Below are 21,021 nucleotides of genomic sequence, written 5' to 3'. Positions count from 1 at the left end.
AACCTGTTACCTTTATGAACCAATGAACACAGCACTCTCAATATGTGTGTTCAGGATTTGAATATCCCAAGTGACAATCTGTTGTGTAGGGAAGCTATATAATTATGTAACGTACTGGAAAATGGCATACATCTGACCCAAAAAGCAGTTTGTGTTTTTGTGAATTGTGATAGGAATGGAAGACTTGCTGCTTTATGTTTTGCTTTGTTTTCACTTTTAAAACTATTTTGACTAAGAGTTGATAAACAGTTAATGGAAACAGTGATGTGTTTTGTGAATATTTCAGAATGTTATCTCGTTCTCTCCTAGGTATCCTTATGGGAGCTTTTATAAAAATCATAGAGGCTCAAAAGCTGGCCAACTGGAAGGTATATTTGAAGCAATGAATTTTTAATTGTAGAAAAATCCTTAAATGTTTAAAATAAGGCTGAAATATTGGTTTCTTTAGATGTAATTTCCAAAAATCAGGTACATTATACTTGATGCCAGAATTCAGGTTTTTAAAAATAATAATACAACCAATTTGAGGTCCTGATGCTGCTAAACATTTTCTGCAGAGTATTTTTTTTTTCTCCCAGTAATCCTTTTCACAGTACCAAATCTGTTCCTTTTAGATACATGGTAGAAGGTACTGGGCATCTTTGGGATCAATTAGAGTAAAAAATACAGCAGTTCAGTTATTTGTCTTGGATACTTTTTGATGGTATTTTGTCCTCTTCCTCCTTTTAGCGTTGATTTTGTAGGTGTTTTCATAGAAAACAGTGTGTTTTGATAGGTTGTAAAGTCAGATGTTTTACCTGAAGATGTTGACATGGATTTCACAGAGGTAAAAAGGAGCACTTCTTCAGAATAGCTATGCTAAAATTCATGTTATTTACTTGTTTTATTTACTTATACTTAAAACGAACAAATTGTGGTGCTAAGAACAGACAGTTCTCAAAGCAATCCATTCAGCATGGCATGTTTCCTGGGTGCTTCTTTTGCTTCTTTTGGAAAGACTGCTGAAACCAGCGTGCCTGAAGCAGCAGCATGCTTCATGCTGATTAAGACAATGGAAACATGATTTGAGCTGTATTTCCAGCAGAAAACGCAAGCAAAGCTTCTGTGCAGGAGGCTGGTGCCTGGTACTTTATGGATTTAGACGTTAGGAAGAAAATGTTAACAGTGCTGGCAACCAAACATAGGAACATGTGACCAGAGAGATTGTGGGAATCTTTATCCACAAAGATATTCAAAACTTGGCTTAGTAGTGAATTCTCATCCTAGCTTGCAGCTTTATAGTTCTTGGCAGTTATTTCCCTGAAGGAAGATTTTTATTTTTTTTTCCTTAGTTGAAATGCATTAAAATGCATAGATTTTAAATCAAATGTAGCTTTTTAATTACATATTATACTCTTTGTCAACTAACTTCACTAGTTCTGTGTACATTCATGTAAGCAATTACATAGTTCAAGAGTTATGTTGTAATACCTAATTTCTACGTATTTATTTATTAGAAACAGTGGATGATGCACTGGTTAGTGTTTTTTCATTCCTGTTTTGTTTCAACTGGATTTGACTTACAATTGAAAGTCAGTTAAACAACTACAAAATCAGCATTTTAAAATAGCTTCTTATTGGTTAAATCAAATACTTTGAAGAAGATTGCCTCTGTAGGAAGAAAAAAGGAATCTTGAAGTATGTTCTGATTTGAGCACTGATCCTATAAACACAGGAAATATTGATCATAGCTAGTGAATTATATTTCTGGTATGCATTGGTCAGATGTTGGAAGGCACTGCAGATGCTGTGTCCAGTTGCTCATGTTATCAGCTAAGGTAAAGGGTTGCAGATATCACATTATTATTTGCTTATTTAAGTTACTTTCACTGTGTTAAAGCTTAGGTCTTAACATAGGCTGTCATAACTTCAGATATTAAATGTTTTCATCAATAATTATTATGTGCTTTATAAAATGGTTTTAAATATTATAAATTTACTAGAGCTTTTTTTATCTGATATGGAAAAAAATATAATATTTAACTGCAGGCTATGTACGTGTACAAAGCAAATCTTGGATGATATCCCTGCCCTAAGAACTTTGTAATGTAATTTCTTGCAATTGTGCCTTATTAAGTCTTCGGCGGACCTTGTACTTGCTGGTGTTTCTTGCTGGCTAGCATGGCTGATAATTACAGTCTTCATGTTTTACTTTCCTGGTCTCTGCTTCAATGCAGCACAAATGCAGTCCTTCCTTTTAATTATTTCTCCCCTCCTTGTCCAGCTTTGCTTTCAGGGGCTTTTAAACAGTGTAATTAATCAGGTATGTGGGTTTTTTGTTCTAGCGCAGTTACTGTGTTGACAGAAACTAGGTAGTGTTAGCCATCGACACATGGAATTGTGCATGCAGAATAATGGACTAAAGCATTTCAGTATAAAGGATGAGTTTTATTTTCTAAGTCCCCCAAATCCTTTAAGATGATTATCGCTGGTACAGACAGGAATGAGACTTTAAAGAGATGAGTACTTTTTTTTGAAAGCTGATGTTTTAACAGAACAGTCAATTGGCAGTTTAACCTGGATTTATACAAATTAATCACTGCTTACAAAGGTGACAAGTTCTGCTGTATTCAGACCTCTGGTGACCAGGAGGCAGCCTGGTGGGTAGAGCACGAGAGGCACATTCAGCCAGGTTTGCCTTCTGTGCTTAATCTGCCAGCAGAAAAAACAAGGTGCCAGTGCCAGTTTGGGGGCACAACTCCATAAAGCAGTGTTAGTGAGGTGATGAGATGGGTGTCAAAGAGTATGGTCACCAAAAAATAACATCTTACTTCATGGTAGGCTTCATTTATATCACTCTGATGGTAAAAAGGAACACCAGAACATTAAATTACAGGCATAAATGACATTTGCCAAGAAGAATCGATCCTCAGACTCTTAACAGCAACGTATATCTTGAGCCTGTTCACTTGCAAGTGTACTAACATAATCTGTTTTCTGCCTGTTGGGTGATGAATTTTCTAGTGAAACTGTACTTGGTCATAGCTAATCTAGATTATATTCAAACTAGTGACCGGGAGGCCACTGCTCCTTGACAGTCCTTACAGATTTTGAGACCATGAGATAGAATGGGAATACTTTTTTGTGGAAACAGAAAGACTTTTCCTTTGCTATAAACAATCCCTTTTTTGTGCAGTTTACTTGGATACAGTAATTTAAAATTAGTAATGCCTAGATTTCCATTATTGGATAAAAAAACTCCAATAGAAATAGTAGCCCTGGAGAGTAGCTTTCTGTTGTTCAGTCTTTTATTTTGTGATAAGAAGGAAGAAAGGTTAATGCCCTTTCCATTTTCCAACATTTTTGTTTGTTTGTTTTAAAAAATTTCCCTTCTGAGAGATTAGGTGTTATTTCAATAATTATGATATCCTTGAAATTATACTTCATTTTTGTTTTGCAGGAAGAAGAAATGTTTCGTCCAAATATGTTTTTTCTGCTTTTGCTTCCACCTATTATATTTGAATCTGGATATTCATTGCACAAGGTTAGTTAGCCCCTGCCAGACAGTCATTTTACATGTTGAGGTTTTGTTTGGAACACATTCTGCTTGTAATTAATCTTCATGAAGTTTAGAATAATTGCAAAAAATTCCATCATGTTAATCATTAGGGAATTGTGGATGCAAAATTTAAGCCTTTTCAACCCAGAATGCAGGGAAGGTAGCTTATTCCTGTTAAATGAATGTTGGCAAGGTGTTAGGTACTGCGTAGAGCTTGTTTCCCTTGGTTGGAGAGGTTTCTTACCTCATCAGAGCTGTACGAGGGCTGATGTGGAGGAGGCAAAATGGGAAGGAGTAGGATCAGAAGTGGCAAAGGTGGGGCCACTCCATAGCTAAAGAGGAGGTAAATGTTTACAAGGGTTTTCACTGTTTGCCCGGGAGCCTGTGTTTCCATCGGCATTTCTCACAGCACTGGTCCTGGCTGAAGTGGGTCTGGTCCTCCCTGTGTGCTGCCTTTCAGCTTGAGCTGTGCTGCAGAAAGAGAGTGAGCAGTGGGTGACAGCATTTTCATGAATTGGTACCAACACAGAAGATTTTTTCATACAGAATCACAGCCTAAGAGATGGACTAGCAACTGGGAAGTTTACAAGCCTTTTCACATGCCCTGTCTTCAATAGATGGCTTAATTTACAGTTCTGTCAGGTGGGGAATATGTCAAAGTGCTGTGAATATCTTGCTGTTGGTGTGAGCATTGGTTTGTTGTCGTTGTACCAGACTGACAGCCTGTCCTGGGTATCAGAGGGATTTGCTGTTACCCTCAGGAGAGCAGGCAAATGGGGTGGGTGGATGTCCTGGGGTACCTGGCACCAAAGTAATAAAGCTTTATTATTAGAAACCCAGTTGTGAATCGCAATCTAATTTATATGCAGACCCAAACATGAGTTTTCCCTCAGATAATTTTCGTTAATTTACTTACTCTATTATTGTGTTCCAGGGTAATTTTTTCCAGAACATTGGTTCCATCACTCTGTTTTCTGTGTTTGGCACTGCAATATCAGCTTTCATTGTAGGTGGAGGAATTTATTTCCTGGGCCAGGTAAGAATAACAGCTTTGAAGCACTTAAGCTTATTTGGCTTACTCTTTGAAAGTCCATCTTTCAAGAGCAGGCAAACGTAGTGAAAGTGAATTCCTGGGTCACAAAGTCCAGTTCTCTGCTGTCACAGAGGCAATGTTGTATAATCCCTTCCACAGATATAGCATGCTCCATGTTAAAAGCAATTAAGACTTGAGTTTTACTTTTTTAACTTACTCAATCTTCCTATCAGAAGGCTGTTCCAAAACCTGTATTCTCTAGAGCCTTCTAATTTCCAGTATTAAACTTACTTGTTCTTCTCTCAATATTTTTTTTTTTTTTTTGCTTCTCTTCTTTGTTGTTTCCTCATTGATTAGTTACAGACATAGATAATTACATTTTCTCTCAGACTTCATTCTGGTACGCCAAACAATCCATACTTTCCTCTTTGCCTCTCAGATTTTCATTCCTTTGAATACCTTAGTTACTCTGCTCACCTGTATCTTTTCCAGTTTCATCTGGTCTTCCCTGATTTTGGGTGACCAGAACTGTAGGAGTAGATCACTGTTGAAGGGTAGTGTTAGACTGGCTAACATCACTACTGTGATTTTTTTTCGTGATAGCAAACTTAGGATTTGATGAATAGTTTCATTTTTTGAAACAGCAAAAAACCACAGTGGATTGTGATTTGTTGTAATGTTTTACTTATTTTTTCAGGCTGATGTAATTTATAAACTCAACATGACAGACAGGTAAGCTCTTGGGAAAACGGTGTATATGAATGAAATGAAGCATTATTCAAGGTAACTGTCTATGGGAAATGCCCTGTAGTTGGCCAGCTCTTCTGCTTATTGTTTACATTACTTAGATTCAACATGGTGTATGACAGTAATAAACAGATCAAACACTTCTAAACCCTATTTATTACACCCTTGTTTCCAAATAGTATTCTGTGCTTAGTGATTTTTCTAGCTGGGTTTTTTAACCAACTTTTAAATTAAGTTAAAACGTACGAACTTTGATTGGTTGCTATTACTAATATATATGATAGGGGCATAAGTTCCTTGTCCAAATCTTCTCTTAGAAGACAGAATGAGTTTTTCAGTGTCAGTAATGAAGATTTTTTAAGAACTTGGCAGAGGATCTAATCAGTTTTTAGGAGTACAGCACCCTACCTTTAAGTAAAGTTTGTTCCTCATTTAGTTGGGATTTTTGTTTGTTTGTTTATTGTATAGCAAATACAACAGTTTTCTGTTAAAAACGATAAATAAATGGATTACCAAATAAATTGGGTGGCAAGCAAGAAACATAACAAGTAAAATATGCATGAACAGCAAAAATCTTCCTTACTTGGTTCCAGTGTTCAACTTTACATAGTCACAGCTGAGCAGTCACATTGCCTCTGTATTGTCTATGTTTGGATTCCAAAGTAAAGGAGTTTTAGCAATTCCCTTTAAATCTTCCTGACTAGTACTCCTGAACAGGTAACACTATACATGTATGGTACGTGGTTTGGGCTGTGTCTGTAAAGTTGTTTTCGTTTCCCATTCCTATGATTTTTTTATTTAGTTGGAGCAAGACATTGATAGCTATTTCTCCAACATCTCCTCCAGCTGGATAACAACTTTTCTCTTTGGTATATCAGAAAATGAAAAACAAAACCTTCCCTTTTGTCCCTTCAGGTTCTTATGAATGGGAAGACTACTTTTCACTGTGTAGAAACTGTTAACACATGATGTCTTTGTTACTAGTTGTTCACGTAAGTTTACTAGGTACACAGTTTTCTTTAATCTAGCTTTCTGGGTTTTTTTGTGTTTTCCCAGTTTTGCATTTGGCTCTTTAATATCTGCAGTTGACCCTGTGGCTACTATTGCCATTTTCAATGCCCTCAATGTGGATCCTGTACTTAACATGCTGGTTTTTGGAGAAAGCATTCTCAATGATGCGGTCTCTATTGTCTTGACGAAGTAAGTGCGTTGGAACTACACGTGTTTATGGAAACAGCAACCATGCTATGTTCTGTTAATTAATTGTTCAAATATACAGTAATTCTTCCATCTCCATTTGGAGCAAATCATGTGTTTCTGGTGTAAAGCTGAATTGTGTATGATTTTTCTTTGTTAAAAGCAGTCCATAACATAAACTGTGCAGGCAGAAGACAGTTAATGGATGTCTTATTACCACTACCTGAATGTCGTATCTCATTGACCCCAGATAACTGATTGTTTTCTAAGTCCATACATTGACCAGCTCTCTTCCACCTGAGGGTCCTGTCAACAGAAACCCAACCTGTGTCCTTTCAGGCTTGCACAAAAATATTTAGCTTGCCAAATACACAGCTGTGTCTCCGGTATTGGCTTGTACCCAAGAGTCACCTTCAGCTGGGGGGAGGGCAATGATACCTCAACATCCATGCAATAGGTTTATGTATATGTTGGGACTATATGGAAGAAAAACATCCAATATACTTATGCTTTGTCCATGATAATTCTTTGGGATTGAAAGAGTATAAGAAAATAAAAAGTCTATCTTCATATTATTGCTAAGGTCAGTAGATATGACTATGAATGTATAGAAGTAGATACACGAAGAAGGTAATGAAGTTAGTCATTTTTCAGTGAACTAATTGCTTTTAATACAGTTGTGGTTCTTTTATGGAAGACCATGAAGGCTAACAGGAGTCAAAAAGAACAGTAGTTGGAATCCATGTCGTCTTTGCATGGAATTTTTATGAAATACATTGCTGAAATTCAAAGAGAGTTCTCCCCTTTCCTCCTGAGAGCTTCTTCGTTCTTCTTCAGTGACCTTCTTGCCTCTCATCCACACCTAAATATTTGATGAGAGGTTTTCCTGTTCATTTGTTCTTCTCTGAAGATCACATGATCCACCTCTTTTCTTTTTCATGAGTTTTTACCACTGCAAAATGTGTTTTCCTTTTCAGAGTTCGAAAATTGTTTTGTAATACTGGGCATTACCATAGCCTATTTACGCCATTCTGGGGATTCTTCAGCAGAGCAATGCTGGATTTTCAGATTTTTAGCAGAATTAGGTTTCCCTTTGGGGATTACGCTAAGATTTGATGTAACGTGTTTTGACATTCCTCTTGTTATGTGTATCACAGTAAAAGCCTTTTAAGAATGGTAGCCACAAAGAAACTGAAGTCTTTTTTTTTTTGTTGTTCTCAAAAGACGTTTGGAATTTTGGGATCCAGTCTTAGAATTTGTAACCCTTTCTTTTTATTTATTCGTTAATTGTATCTAGCACAGCAGAAGGTTTGACAAGAGAAAATATGTCAGATGTCAGTGGATGGCAAACCTTTCTACAGGCACTGGGATACTTCCTCAAGATGTTCTTTGGCTCTGCAGCACTGGGCACACTTACTGGTCTTATTTCTGCATTAATATCCTTTTTTAATTTTGGTGATACACATGTATAAATTGGTGAACTTCAGCATTTGAATAGTATTTTAGTTTCCCATCTTCTCCAACATTTCTTAGGGCTTATTTCTTATTAGATGTTATTTTGTTGGCTGCAGATTTCCTCATGCTCATTTTGGTTTTATATTAGTGTGCATGCATGTGTATTAAAAAGTTGCATAATTTTTTTATGAACATAATTAATGTCGGAAATGCTGTATAGTAGTGTATATTATGTGCATTGGAGTGTTATAAAGTATGCTAATTGTTTTGTGAATTCAAAATATCTTACTCCATTTCAATACTGATCCATTTTTACAAGCATATGGCTCCTTTTTTACATACATAAAACAGTTAATTAAAAAGGAAAAAAAGAACTGTTTTTCCTGAGGGCTTTTGAGTCAGACCAGCTCATTTGTCCCTATGTATCATATTCAGGCAGCTGAATAGATACTGTTCCATTTGGATTTACTCTGAGTTATATTTTGCCTCTTTTACTACCATGAATTGGTTGCTAAACAACCCAGCGGCTTCTCTGTTGAGATAAGGAGGGATGTTTGCTGTAAGTCAGACACCTTTGTTACTTTTCAGAGCTTGTTTTATATTAATAGTGTCTTTGTGGTAGGTTTGTACAACAGTTATTGATGTCATTTGGGACATACTGTTAAGCACTTTGTTTGTAAATAACAGGAACAGAGTGTTTCATTAAATGTAGACACACTTCTGTGTCTTAGTTCATTAGCCTGATTCCATGAACTTTTAAATTATTCCATGCATCCGAACAAAACAGGGAGACAGATGTTCAACACTTCTTTCACTGATATCTAAATTATATTAAGACAAAGAGAAAAGCAGCTTGTTTGCCCTATTGCAGTTACTTGTGCCTCAAATTATTGGATTTACCCTAAGCATGCAAAATTTCAGTGTGGCAAAGGACATCTTTTACCAGTTGCCATCAAATAAATATCGTTGAAGGTTGTTGCTTGTTCATGACCGAGGAGGAATGTGAACTTCCATGTCACAGGCATGTGAATTTTAACAAAGATGGTAGGTAGAGTATCTTAAGTGTTAAGGCAAGGATGTGATTGAAGGAATATTCCTCGCTGTTAATATTACTGCAAATCCGTCATATCCATTTGAAAGTAGCTAGAAGTCTAGCGACTGAGCAGAGGAGATTGCATGCATGCTTAGTGTGACAAATAACGATGTCTGACGCAAAATATACTTGTACTTGGCCACTGTGCTGCAGAACCATGCATGAGATGCAAAGCAGAATTTGTGGCCCTTGACAAGAGTCCACATTTATGACTACAAATATAAAGTTAGTTTTAAATATTATGAGTATCAAAAGGACATTATTTTTGTTAAAACATAAATGAGAGGTATTTTACTCTTTCATTTGCTGTTTCATAGTGCTCCTTTACTATTTAATGATTCTCTGTGGATTTTCTGCAATAGTTTTGAGGCAGATATTTCAAAGACTGAATGTGTAGGGAAATGGCCCTTCTAGCTCCGAACGGTTTGGTGTGTTGCTATCAGTGTTGTATGGGTACATCAGTAGCAGATCTTTTCTGTCTTTAGGTGTGTCCTTTCTGTTAAATTTCTACCAGCAGTAGATTCTATAAGAAACAGTCCTCGTAAGAAATTATTCATCTTTCCATACTTGAGTCAAAGGCCAATGTGCAGGCTTTAGTAGCTATTCAGTAGATGCAGTACATTAAGCGTAATCCTGGTTTTGTAATGGAATAGCACAGATTTAAACTTGCCTTTGAAATGTTTTTTTTTAATTTTTCCATAACGTTTTCATGTGTACGTGCTAAAGCATATTGATTTAAGGAAGACACCCTCCCTAGAGTTTGGGATGATGATTATTTTCGCTTACCTTCCATATGGACTTGCAGAAGGTATCTCACTCTCAGGTGAGTAGCAAAATGAGTGGGTGCTGGTTTCTTTGGTACATTTAAGGACTAGATATTATTTGCGTCTAAGAGGGCCCCTGGTTTATCACACGTTTTCTCATTTAACCTATGCTTTTACTTTTAACTTTGACATACTTTAAATAAACACTTATTCTCTACTTCATGTTATAAAAGTATAGGAAAGGTAATTGCAGTTTTCATAAGCATTAGTTAATGAACATAAAGACTAGTATTCTCCTTGGTTACCTCTGCCTAACAGAGAATTAAAATTTCAGCTGCACGCTGTAGATCTGAGCCACATCTGAGCTGACTTGGATCATATCCAGCCCACTACGCTTGTAGCCGTATTTCTGCCTGTCCTTCGGTGCCATTGGGGAAGTCAACTGAGACCACTGAGTGTCATATGTATCTCTGAATACTTGGGGGAAGTTTTGCTAAAGGCCACAAGAAGAGGCTTACAGTTGAACTTCTTCCATCGTTCTGTGGAACCAAGTATGAAGACAGGGTCCAGTTCTGCTGGATGCCCAATGTCTCAGATCTTTGCTGATTTAAGTGGTTTTTAAAGGCAATCAGCTTCCCGTCTCATTTCTCAAAGAAAAGTAGGAAAGGATGTAAGAGTTACTATAATCCAAATAGCGAGAGCCTCTGCTTGGCTCTTGTTTTTCCTTTTTTCCCTTTTTTCTAATTTTAAGTGCATTAGAAGATATATTTGCTCTAGAACTTGAACGTGTAAGAATGTTACAAGTTTGTGAGGAGTAGCAGCAGGACTAGATTTCTTGTAAATGAGCTGCAAGTTTGAAATCAGACTTTCTGAAGAAGTAAATGTGAGCTAATGTGGCTGTTTTGAAATGGATCTGTAGCAGTGTCTATCAGCATACCTTCACTGTCAGTGGAGTTGTATTTTTTTAATATGTATGAAGATATGACCTGTAATCATGGTAGTTACACAACGAAGGTGCGTAATCCTAATGCAAACATTCCATCCTGCCCACTTGCATCCAGAACTACTCCATATGTGTGTATAGGTCAATACATATGTAGGGAAATGATAGTATAGGAAACCTGAGCAAGTAGTTTGATATGTTAAAATATCTGTATTGCTGTAAAAACAAGTTTTTCCTTGTGAGAAGATTATTCTGGAGGGTTTCAAAATGTGGCCTTTTCTATTTCTAATTTATATTGCTTGTTAATATAAAATTATAATAAAATACTACAGAATTACAGTGTCATTGCATTATATAACCAACATATCTGTATGTTGGTATACAATGAAAAAGAATTTACAGTAAGATTCCTAGTTAGTTACTGTCAGGATGATGGAGGTTCTTTGTAATTTTATTTGTAAAGACAACCTCTTTAATTTGCTGACATGCCTTCAAGAATGACTTCTCAAGAAATACAAACTTTGAATGACCTTAGGTCACCTGTGTGTTTCAGACAAAGGATTCTTGTATTCTCAGGTATTTTAATCCTTCCAGTTGCGTTCAGGGCCACTCCCAGGCACGTAGCTCCAGCCAAATACTTCTAGTCTTTTGAACCTTGCTTGTTTGGGGCAAAGAGGACATAATCCCACATGTCATCCTGTCCTCTCGAGTTTTGCATTGCAATTGATTTCGTCTGGGTTATGCCGTCAATTTTGGTCAATCATTTCCTCACAGGGAAGTTGTTCTTCAAGTGGACTGCTAAATTTTTCCACAACCCTAACTATCATCTCAGATGACATCCTTTGCAGGTGTAAGTCTATGCAGCAGCCATGGAAATGCTTAAAGATATCCAGCTCCCTCTGAACAGTGAACAGCTGACAGCACCTGTGATATGTCTTGAGCAGTTAGCAAGTTAGAGTGAAGTTCAGATTTTTCCCATAAATAACCAAGAGCTGGCAAGCAAGGTAGATGGGAAAAATCCCTAACACAAATCAAAATACAGTGAAATCTGAGGTAGCTGTTCTGGCCTGTGATATCTGTTGCTGTACCTCTGTCCAAGCTGTGCATGTCAGTAGGGGGACAGAACTCTATAAATGGCAAATTTGGTGCATTTTCCCATAGTCGATAGCCAAGATACATCTCTGTAGTAACTTACAGCAGATGCTTTAGTGACACTTTCTGCTGGAGATAAGGGACATTCTGCACAGTAGCATTCCTTGTGGGCCTGAGGTATCAGGCTGTACCTTCCTTACAGTTGGGATTCTATGATCCCTATGAAGGTAATTTTTGCCCTGAATTCTCAAGTTTCAATAGCTTTTCTCATTCTCAGATTGATGGAAAATTGGGGGTACACCTGTATGTGCTGCTCATTCTTAGTTTTTTATGGTATTGGTGGATGTGGTGCACCATACTGGAGTGGCTCACTTATTTCTTCATAAGCTTTTGAGTTAGTAAGGGCGATGAACACAAATATTTGCAGTGCAAGCTATTTGTCTTCTGTTGACTGTCACATTTTTATCTCCAGGTATCATGGCAATCCTCTTCTCTGGCATCGTGATGTCTCACTACACACACCATAACTTGTCCCCAGTGACACAGATTTTAATGCAGCAGACACTGAGAACTGTTGCTTTCATGTGTGGTAGGTTCTTCCTGCTATTAATATCCAAGATTAATGGTTATATTAATATATATTAATATCTAATATTAATAGTTTAAACATACATTTGCCTGAAATGGTGATTCTGATGGGAGCAGCAGAGGTGTGAATTTTCTTTAGGCCATGCTTATGTCAGTAGTACGTGTCTTCAAGAGAAGAATTCCTAGTAGTGGAGGCTGGAAGGCAGTCAAAAGTCACCTTTCCTGCCATACTGGATAAAACATCCAGTAAATCTCTCCCATCCTGCAAGCTCCTGCTAGGATTTGCCACAAGACTGATAACCAAATGAGATCTCTGACTCCTGTATTCCTCTGGTCAATTTTTAGTTTTAGGAGATGGATTTTTAGTGGTATTTTTAAAAACAGTTTTGGATTTAAGAAGATACTTGCAAAAACGATAGCTTCACAAATGGAGAAGTTGGTTTTGGAAGTAGGGATACAAGCATCTTAGAATCCCATAGTCTTTCTGTTTCTTTTTACAAGCAAACTTTCAAAGAAGTGGCATGCTTCTGTATTACTAATATAGCCCTGGGTTTTAGGGGATGGCATGAATGCGTTCTGTATTGTTTGCAGGAATATGCATTTGGAACATGGTCAGGGAGCGGCCTTGCTGCAAACTAAACCACTCATTACCTGAGCACCAGTAGCTCATCAGGTTTGGTCTTAATCTATTACAAATGCTAAAAAAGCACGTATTCATTCAAAAGACTGTAAAACACGTCTGCAGCAGGTTGTGAACATGCAAATGTAAGTGGCCAGTACCCAAAGCACGACCAATGTCTTATGCTGCAGTAACTCAGGTATTGCTACTGTCTGTCCAAAACCGTCCTTTTTTTAACTGCCTTTATGACAAGGAACCTACCTTGCTAGGGCAGCAGTGAACTGACGAAACATCTTGACTCTGCAGTTCTCTGATGGTGTGATGGATTGGTGCTGTGGAAATAAAATATCTGGATTACTGTAGTCACTGTGCAGTGGTGGTACTATTTCAGATTTGCAAACATCGCTTCTAGGGTTGTTAGATCATACAGTACAGTATTTTATTACAAATCAAGTAATGAACTGCTGCCATTTATAAGAATGTAAGGCATTTAATACTTCGTAGTAGTGTTCAATTTGCAATATATGAGATTGTGCCTTGACATTTCAGTTTTGTATAGAATCTGATTCAAAGCTACAGAAGTCATCAGTAGTTGCTCATGTAGCTTGTGTTCTGCAGTTTGTCCTATATTCCTCAAGTAAAAAATTCCTCAGTCTTTAGAACAAGGTTTTGCTAGCTTTGTTTCATACTCATTAGTAATTTACAGCTAAAAAAAGCCTACACACATAGACTAAGGTGCTGTCCACTGACAGCAGGAGTGGAAGAATCTGGCCTTTTGCTTAATGGCCTTTGTGCATTCAAAACTCAGGAAATAGTATTTTATGTACCCTATGTAGTGACTTATAATAAAAGTAAAAAATATTTTATATCATTACTTATTTAAGATGTGATTTCTCTTTTTCAGAAACGTGTGTTTTTGCATTTCTTGGCCTGTCAATTTTTAGTTTTCCTCACAAGTTTGAAATGTCCTTTGTCATCTGGTGCATAGTAGGTATTTACTTTCATACTTCTTTAGATACCTTGGTATTCGGGAGGGTGGAAACACCTTACAGTTAAAACATTTTAGAATAGTTGTTATGTTTTGTTGGTTTTATGAAAATACTTCTATGTTTTTATATATTGCACAAAGTTATCTATCACTAATAGCTAGCATGAAATTATTCATCTAGTTCTCAGCACTGTGGTGTACAAATGCATCAGTCGTCTTTAACGAATTTTGGTTTGCTGTTTTTTTGGAGCCCTGTTGTGTAAGATTATTAAAAAGAAGGAAAACAACCTGACTTGTTTTGACCCTATTAGATTTATTAAAATAAAAGAAATCTCAAAAGGTGTTGAGAGGTTATTATACAGGCCACTTTATTCTAGAAGTTATTTTACAGAAAACAATCCTGAGTTTTTACGTATCTTTAGCTTCATATGAACAATTAGTGCGAAGGGGCAGTTTGTAGAAACTACAATGCAAATGAGTATCAAACTCTGCTCCATTTCATCTCTCCAGGACTACAGACAGCTCTTGAATCTTTATTTCTTGTATGTCATTGCAGTTTGTTTAGATAAACCAATTAATTCCATCACTCCTTCAATTTAGTATCACAATCCAATTTAGTATCACTTCTTCACTCTGTGCTCACCTTCTTCAGAGGAAGACCTTACTCAAACCTTCTTCAATGTGCACTCATTCTTTGACTCCATTCTTAAATCTTTTTCTTTCATTCTGTATTTCAGTGTAGTTTTACGTAGTGGCACTTTGACTTCTGTTTCACACGGCGGTTACCTACATCTATTGCTATTACAATTGTCGAACATAGACATGAAGGGTATGTTCCGTTTTGCAGAGTCAAAAGAGGGAAATGTGAATCCATTTCCAGCCATGTACAGCAATGTATACTGGCACATTTTAGTCCATGGTTCAAGGGGAGAATTGTTATCTACAATTTACAGATAGTAATATCAGCATGGGGAACTGCTCTCACTGCATTACACCCAGCTTCCTTATCTAATATATATCTAAGGTGTGACACTTCCTTATATTGCATTGCCCTCACAGGTATAATGCAAATTGTGTAATTTTGGGGTGATTCATAAAGGAAAACAGCACAGCCCTTCAAGGATCCTGCTGACTAATTTGAGGATATTTACCTTACCGAGGTCTGTTTGTAGTGGAGCTTAAAAGCAATGCCATTGTGAAAACCTTTGTTATTTGAGTTGAAGTTTTCACTGTATTTGTTAATTGTCTGCCATTAAATCAATAGTACCTCCCCACACACACACACCTCAAAATGTTACTTCAGTGCATGGTATATTTTCTAAGCGTACCCCGGGAAGTGTTGAGGAACTGGATTACATGCTGTTTGTTTGGCTTCTGGCCTTTTTCTCTGAGGAACTGGTCCATGGGGAGACAATAGAAATATCTTACTGCCTTTTAGCTGCTGTGCCAAGGGAATGATTAAAGGGGCTGAACCGAGGAGAACTTTTACCCAAAGTAATTCTTGGTCTCCCTGGAACGCCTCTTGGGTTTCCTTTATTTATTAAAAGTAAAGTGGCGTCTGGTCTCTGTCAGTGACAAGTCTGGTTGAGTTTCAGTTAATCAGACAAAATGTTTAAAAAGTTGAATTCCACAATGACCTATGCTGAGGGATTTCTCTATGTCAGTTTAGCAGCACGCCTGCTTGCAAGACTTGTGAGTGAAAAGAGCGTACTCACCTTACCCTGTGCAAACCAGGTGCAGCCGGGGCCTGCTTGAATGTAACACATCAAACGGTCTTTTGCTTTTATTTCTGTTTTTCAGGTACTTGTTCTGTTTGGCAGAGCAGTGAATATTTTCCCACTTTCCTACCTACTCAACTTTTTCCGTGATCATAAAATCACCCCCAAAATGATGTTTATCATGTGGTTTAGTGGTAAGTTAAAGCTCAAAGTGCAGAGAAATGGAAAAAATGTTTTACCTTTTACATTGTGCGGGCTACTCCAGGAAGAACTGGGTTTCCATCTGTGGAACAAAACTCAACATTTTCACTGTTCTGAAACCCAAGTGCAGTGTATGTGTTCTCTTTCCTGCTTATGCTAGAGGACTATGCAGTGGTGATCCCCACTAAAGCTTTTCTGCAGAGAATCTACTTTTCTTCCTAGGTCTAGCAACTTCACAGTTTGAACAGTATCCAGAGAGCTCAGATTGATTTTAGGGTGGCAACAAATGATAAACAAACAGACACAATACAGGATTGTAAAAAATCTTTTAAAGATGGAGAATTCCTGTTATCAGGGTGCTGTAGACCAGTGTGCTTGTTGATTCAGTCTTCATTGATTTACTGTTCTCTTTGATCAGGCTTACGTGGTGCAATTCCCTATGCCCTCAGCCTCCATTTGGGCTTGGAACCGATAGAGAAGCGGCAGCTCATTGGGACAACAACAATCATCATAGTACTGTTCACAATTTTGCTGCTGGGAGGAGGAACCATGCCACTCATCAGACTGATTGACATTGAGGACTCCAAAGCACGCAAGAGGAACAAGAAGGACATTAATCTTAGCAAGACAGAGAAGATGGTTGGTTTGGGTTTTTTATTCAGTGGGTCACTGATTTGTGGGTTTTATTTTTTCTTTTTACATTTCCCAAGACTTGTGCATTATTTTTTACTAAAAAAGATAAATGAAAGCGGTGGAAAAAGCCAAGCAATGTAATTTTAAAATATCCCAAAGGCAGAGCTTGGTTAGTGTTAGCACAGAGTAACTATTTGGACAAAGGGAGGAGAAACAGTTTCTTAACTTACTTTTTATCTTAATTATAATTATAATCTAATTTTAAATTGATCCATACAGATTGAAGTAACCCCTGAAAAAGCATAAAGCAGATGAGAGAGGATTGAGTCATATACAGAGGGAAAGTAGCTAGTACAGTGAGTCATGAATTAATCATAAAAGGCAGATGGGAATTATTTTGAAAGAGTCAAAGCAAAGGCCATGAGAAGGTGGTAACAACAGCACCCCTCTGCCTGGGTTTTATTTTAACGCAATTTCTGGCTAAGCCAGGAGTACTAAAGAAAACTAAAGAAAAGCCAGTCTGAAACCTCATGTGCAAAAAGCTGGAGTACATAAGGCATCCCAGAGCATTTGTCTGTTTTTCCACAAACCATCAAACAATATACGGAGGTTATTGTTCTGTAGGATCTAAAGAACAACTCCTCCTGCCATGAGGTTTCAAAAAGCTTGCAGTCTTCAAAATTATCTTACTCTGTCCATGTAGGGAGGTGTGTATAGGAGGAGCACAGGGATAGGGTGTGTTCCGATACAGGGCTTGTTTTCAGCGAGACAATGACATTAGTGTTGCTTGCTCAATAAAATCTTTGTCCAGCTCACAAGAGAAAGCCTGCACACTAGAAATATGCTCTCAGCAATAGTAACAATACAAAATATGGAACATTTGAGGTCTTTTACCTTTCAGCATGAAAAGGGAAGCTAAGTGGCTCTGGGAATCAACAGCTAGACTGATCCGTACAGCTATAAGCCCTGGTAGGCTGGGCTGATAATTTCCATATTGTTCCAGCATAGGAGTTGGTTATGAGAAGGGAGAACACAGAGAAGGGGGCTGAAATAAGCTGGAGGGATGACTGCCACATTTCTTATGTTGTTCCAATATTTGTGGTCTTTCTAGGGAAATACCATAGAATCTGAACACTTATCAGAGCTCACAGAGGAGGAGTATGAAGCCCAGTATATAAAACGCCAGGACCTCAAAGGGTTTATGTGGTTTGATGCCAAGTATTTAAATCCTTTCTTCACCAGAAGACTCACACAAGAAGTAAGTCTTTCTTGTTTTCTTGAAGAAACTGTGGTAGACCTGGTTGTCATTTCACTCCACACCATTCGAGGCTCATAGTGTACCCATGCAACTTCTACGTGAGGAACAGTGAGCTATCTAATGTATCATTTGTGCATATGTAGAGCAGCTGTAATGAAAAGCTGCACTGTAAAATTGCAGGTTGGACTAAATGAGCATCTCTCAGAGCTACCACAATTAAACTTTTAAAGGTGTATGGATTTATTGAACTTGCCTTTAATCTTGTAAAGTACCACAAAGAGTATCAGGAGTCACTAGTTACTACTGTTGCTAAAAAAAGCTGCTGCAGCTTATGTGGTTTTTAATGAGCTGTTACACAAAGTTCCTGCCTTTTACTATAGGTGGTCCTGAGGATTCTGGAGCTGCAATTTTTCTGCAGAGTGCAGATTTTGTCTTGGATATATGCACCAGCATTGCAGCCTTCAAGACTTCGAAGCTGTAAATGCAAAATGACACCTGACTGAACATGTAACTTAACACTGAGTGGCTCCAGGAGGTGTAAATACTATGCCATTTTCACTCCCACGCATCAGAAACCTGAGACTCGTTAGCCATGTAATTCACTGGTTTTCCAATTTGCCACAGAATTAAGCATTTTTGCTGTAGAGTAATAACTTTGTGTAAAGTGTGCACATTCCATCTTCCTAGCCTGCTCAAACATACTATTTTTCCTCTTGTTGTGTACCTTTCTTTTCAAAAGAATGCTTTCTGCAGTTTCCCCACAAAAGCTAAAGGCATTCTTTGCAAAACAAAAGGAAATCAAGAAACCAGAGTAAGCATCTGATTCGTAGTTGGTAGCCAAAAGCACAGGCTGCCTTCCAGACTGCAACCAAAGGCTAGAAAAATAAGTATGTGAATCGCCAAAGCAGGTCACAAGCTTCCCACTGTCTCTGGGAACGCGCAGAGAGAAGTGAGATTCAAAGCCAGGCCATCCAGACAGCATTAGGATTGTTAAAACCCACAGAGCAGGACTGTCTATAAAAAAATAGGTAAAAATACCTGTCATCAAAAACATCATCCGTGGAAAAAAATTACTGACTGAACACTTGATAAATATTTTCTGGTAGGAAACAGAGTTGCTTTGCATGCTTAAAGACCAGGAGTGGATTATTTCTTTTGGAATATGTTAAACTGCTCTTTCTCTCTTGCTCTAACAAACAGGTAGTGTTGTAGCTATGTAACGAACTGTTCTGGTTTCTGTTTGCCTTAGGACTTGCATCACGGGCGCATACAGATGAAAACCCTCACAAACAAATGGTATGAAGAGGTACGGCAAGGACCCTCGGGTTCTGAAGATGATGAGCAAGAGCTGCTATAGTAGACCAGGGCAGGAGCGCAGTGAGTTTATCATTAGAGCATTAGAAAGAGGATTTAAAGTATCAAGGGTCTGACTGCACAAAAGCTGGAAGGCTAAGAAGGAACTTTCTGATTTCAGACATGTCTTATGCTACCTGTTTAGGTATAAAACCGCAGACGGGCTGTGCTTGATGTTGCTGGTCAGTGATGGAAGCCCATTAAGTGTCAGACACTGGACTGAATGAAGAGCCTTTCATTCAGATGGCACAGCATAGCAAATTTCATGCAGCAGAAACATCTGCCGTGAAACGATGACACTGTTTAATAGGGGAGGTCTTCTTCCTGTTACAAAATCTGCTATACATGTATGCTGAAGTACAGAGCCATTGTATGACTCTGCAAAACAGAATGAATTGCACTTTATATACACATATATATATATATATTCATTCACAGCATGGAGAGTCTTGACAGTTTATACTGTGAATTTGTTTCAGCACTAGTAAGGGAAGCAGACTGGAATAAATCTGTAATTTATGGGATTTGCACATTATGAATCCAGAGAAGATGCATACCTTGACAAAAAGCAGCTGTTGCACATACAAGGAAACACCTCTGAAAACTGGTGGGTTTGTCATTTAAGAAATTAATTATTTCTATTATTTTTTTTTTATACTGAGGTATCTAATCCACAGAAGTGATTATAGCATGGTTTGGGAGAGTGGGCGATTGTGTGACACACTACAGGACTGCATTTTGAAATCGTAGTTTTAATGTATTTTTTTCTTCGGCTAAAGCCAGTTGCAGTTGGGTTTCTGTAATTGGCAGTTGCTCCTTGCTGACACTTTGGCTTGAAATCTTAGAAAACAGCAGCTTTTGTTTTGCTGAGTTCATGAAGCGTCCCAAACACTCCAGAATTCCCTAGTGGAATTCTTAAGTTCTAGTGGAAGCAAAAGCAGTGTGTACGTTGAGCCTGCAAAAATGGAATCCAGGTACAGAAAGGTTAATACTGCACATGGCTGAAGCCGCCTTGGGGGGGAAGTGCCAGACAGCTTTCATTAAGCTGTCCCATTTTTTAATAAGAACTTTCTCTTCTGTTTGCACTGTTTCAAAATCAGCAGCAGCATTTCACTTTCTCTACATGGCCTAGTCCATTTGCTCCAAGCGGCATACAACAAACACCGTGTGTGTAGGTGCGCGTTTGCCATGGTTACACATGCAGCAGTTTGCTCGCACTGCCAACCCAAATTCCTTATTAGTCATTTGCATATTCACTGTTGAAATGTGAATTGTAGTTCTGCACATAAATTTGACATGCAAGTGCACATGTTTGTTTCTGAAAGTGAGACATATTTTTGGTCTGGTTTTGCTACTAAGGGTTTTAATCAGCCGCTTACCTGCTGGGAGGAATAAAAGTTCAAGAATGTATTTAGAATCCTAAACCTGTGTTGTCTGAGCAGTTTTTCCAAATAACACATCTTACGTCCGGCCTCCCTTCTCCCCTTTCCCTGCTCCATCACTTCAAAGAACTTCTCTGCTGATCCCAGAGCTGAAGCACACACTGGTGGGACTCTGGGTGGGACATGAACTCAGCTTCTGGTGTTGACCAGAAAGCACCTTGCTCTACAGTCCTTAGGAGCAGATCTGTGTAAAAAAGTCAGACTTCATCTTCACCTTTCTAGACAACAGTAGACTTAATTACATTTCAGTTATCCATCAGGCTTACTAGGTTTCTCAGGTTGAACGTGCAAGCCCAGGAGTGGGCTGGAAGGTCTCTGGGAGCTTCTCTTGAACTGGAAGGCGTACGTTGATCTAGATG

The 21,021-nt window shown here is 38.0% G+C and overlaps 1 protein-coding gene across 1 annotated transcript in view; it reads left to right on the top strand.

Annotated features, from left to right (window-relative positions):
- Positions 1-20,644, top strand: part of SLC9A8 (solute carrier family 9 member A8) — a 30,903-nt gene extending 10,259 nt beyond the window's left edge. The window contains exons 4-16 of the mRNA XM_040608634.1: positions 310-368; positions 3,440-3,523; positions 4,473-4,574; positions 5,269-5,303; positions 6,375-6,518; positions 7,813-7,951; positions 9,781-9,886; positions 12,335-12,451; positions 13,974-14,056; positions 15,858-15,969; positions 16,395-16,615; positions 17,721-17,867; positions 19,117-20,644. Of these exons, the coding sequence (XP_040464568.1) occupies positions 310-368; positions 3,440-3,523; positions 4,473-4,574; positions 5,269-5,303; positions 6,375-6,518; positions 7,813-7,951; positions 9,781-9,886; positions 12,335-12,451; positions 13,974-14,056; positions 15,858-15,969; positions 16,395-16,615; positions 17,721-17,867; positions 19,117-19,224 (1,457 nt within the window). The 3' untranslated portion in view covers positions 19,225-20,644. The remainder of the gene's footprint in view (positions 1-309; positions 369-3,439; positions 3,524-4,472; positions 4,575-5,268; positions 5,304-6,374; positions 6,519-7,812; positions 7,952-9,780; positions 9,887-12,334; positions 12,452-13,973; positions 14,057-15,857; positions 15,970-16,394; positions 16,616-17,720; positions 17,868-19,116) is intronic.
- Positions 20,645-21,021: the final 377 nt, after the last annotated feature.

The sequence above is a fragment of the Falco naumanni genome, chromosome 10 (assembly GCF_017639655.2).
Source record: "Falco naumanni isolate bFalNau1 chromosome 10, bFalNau1.pat, whole genome shotgun sequence".
NCBI lineage: Eukaryota > Metazoa > Chordata > Aves > Falconiformes > Falconidae > Falco > Falco naumanni.
Note: the sequence above shows the minus strand (reverse complement) of the source record. Positions and strands in the feature narration are given on the sequence as shown.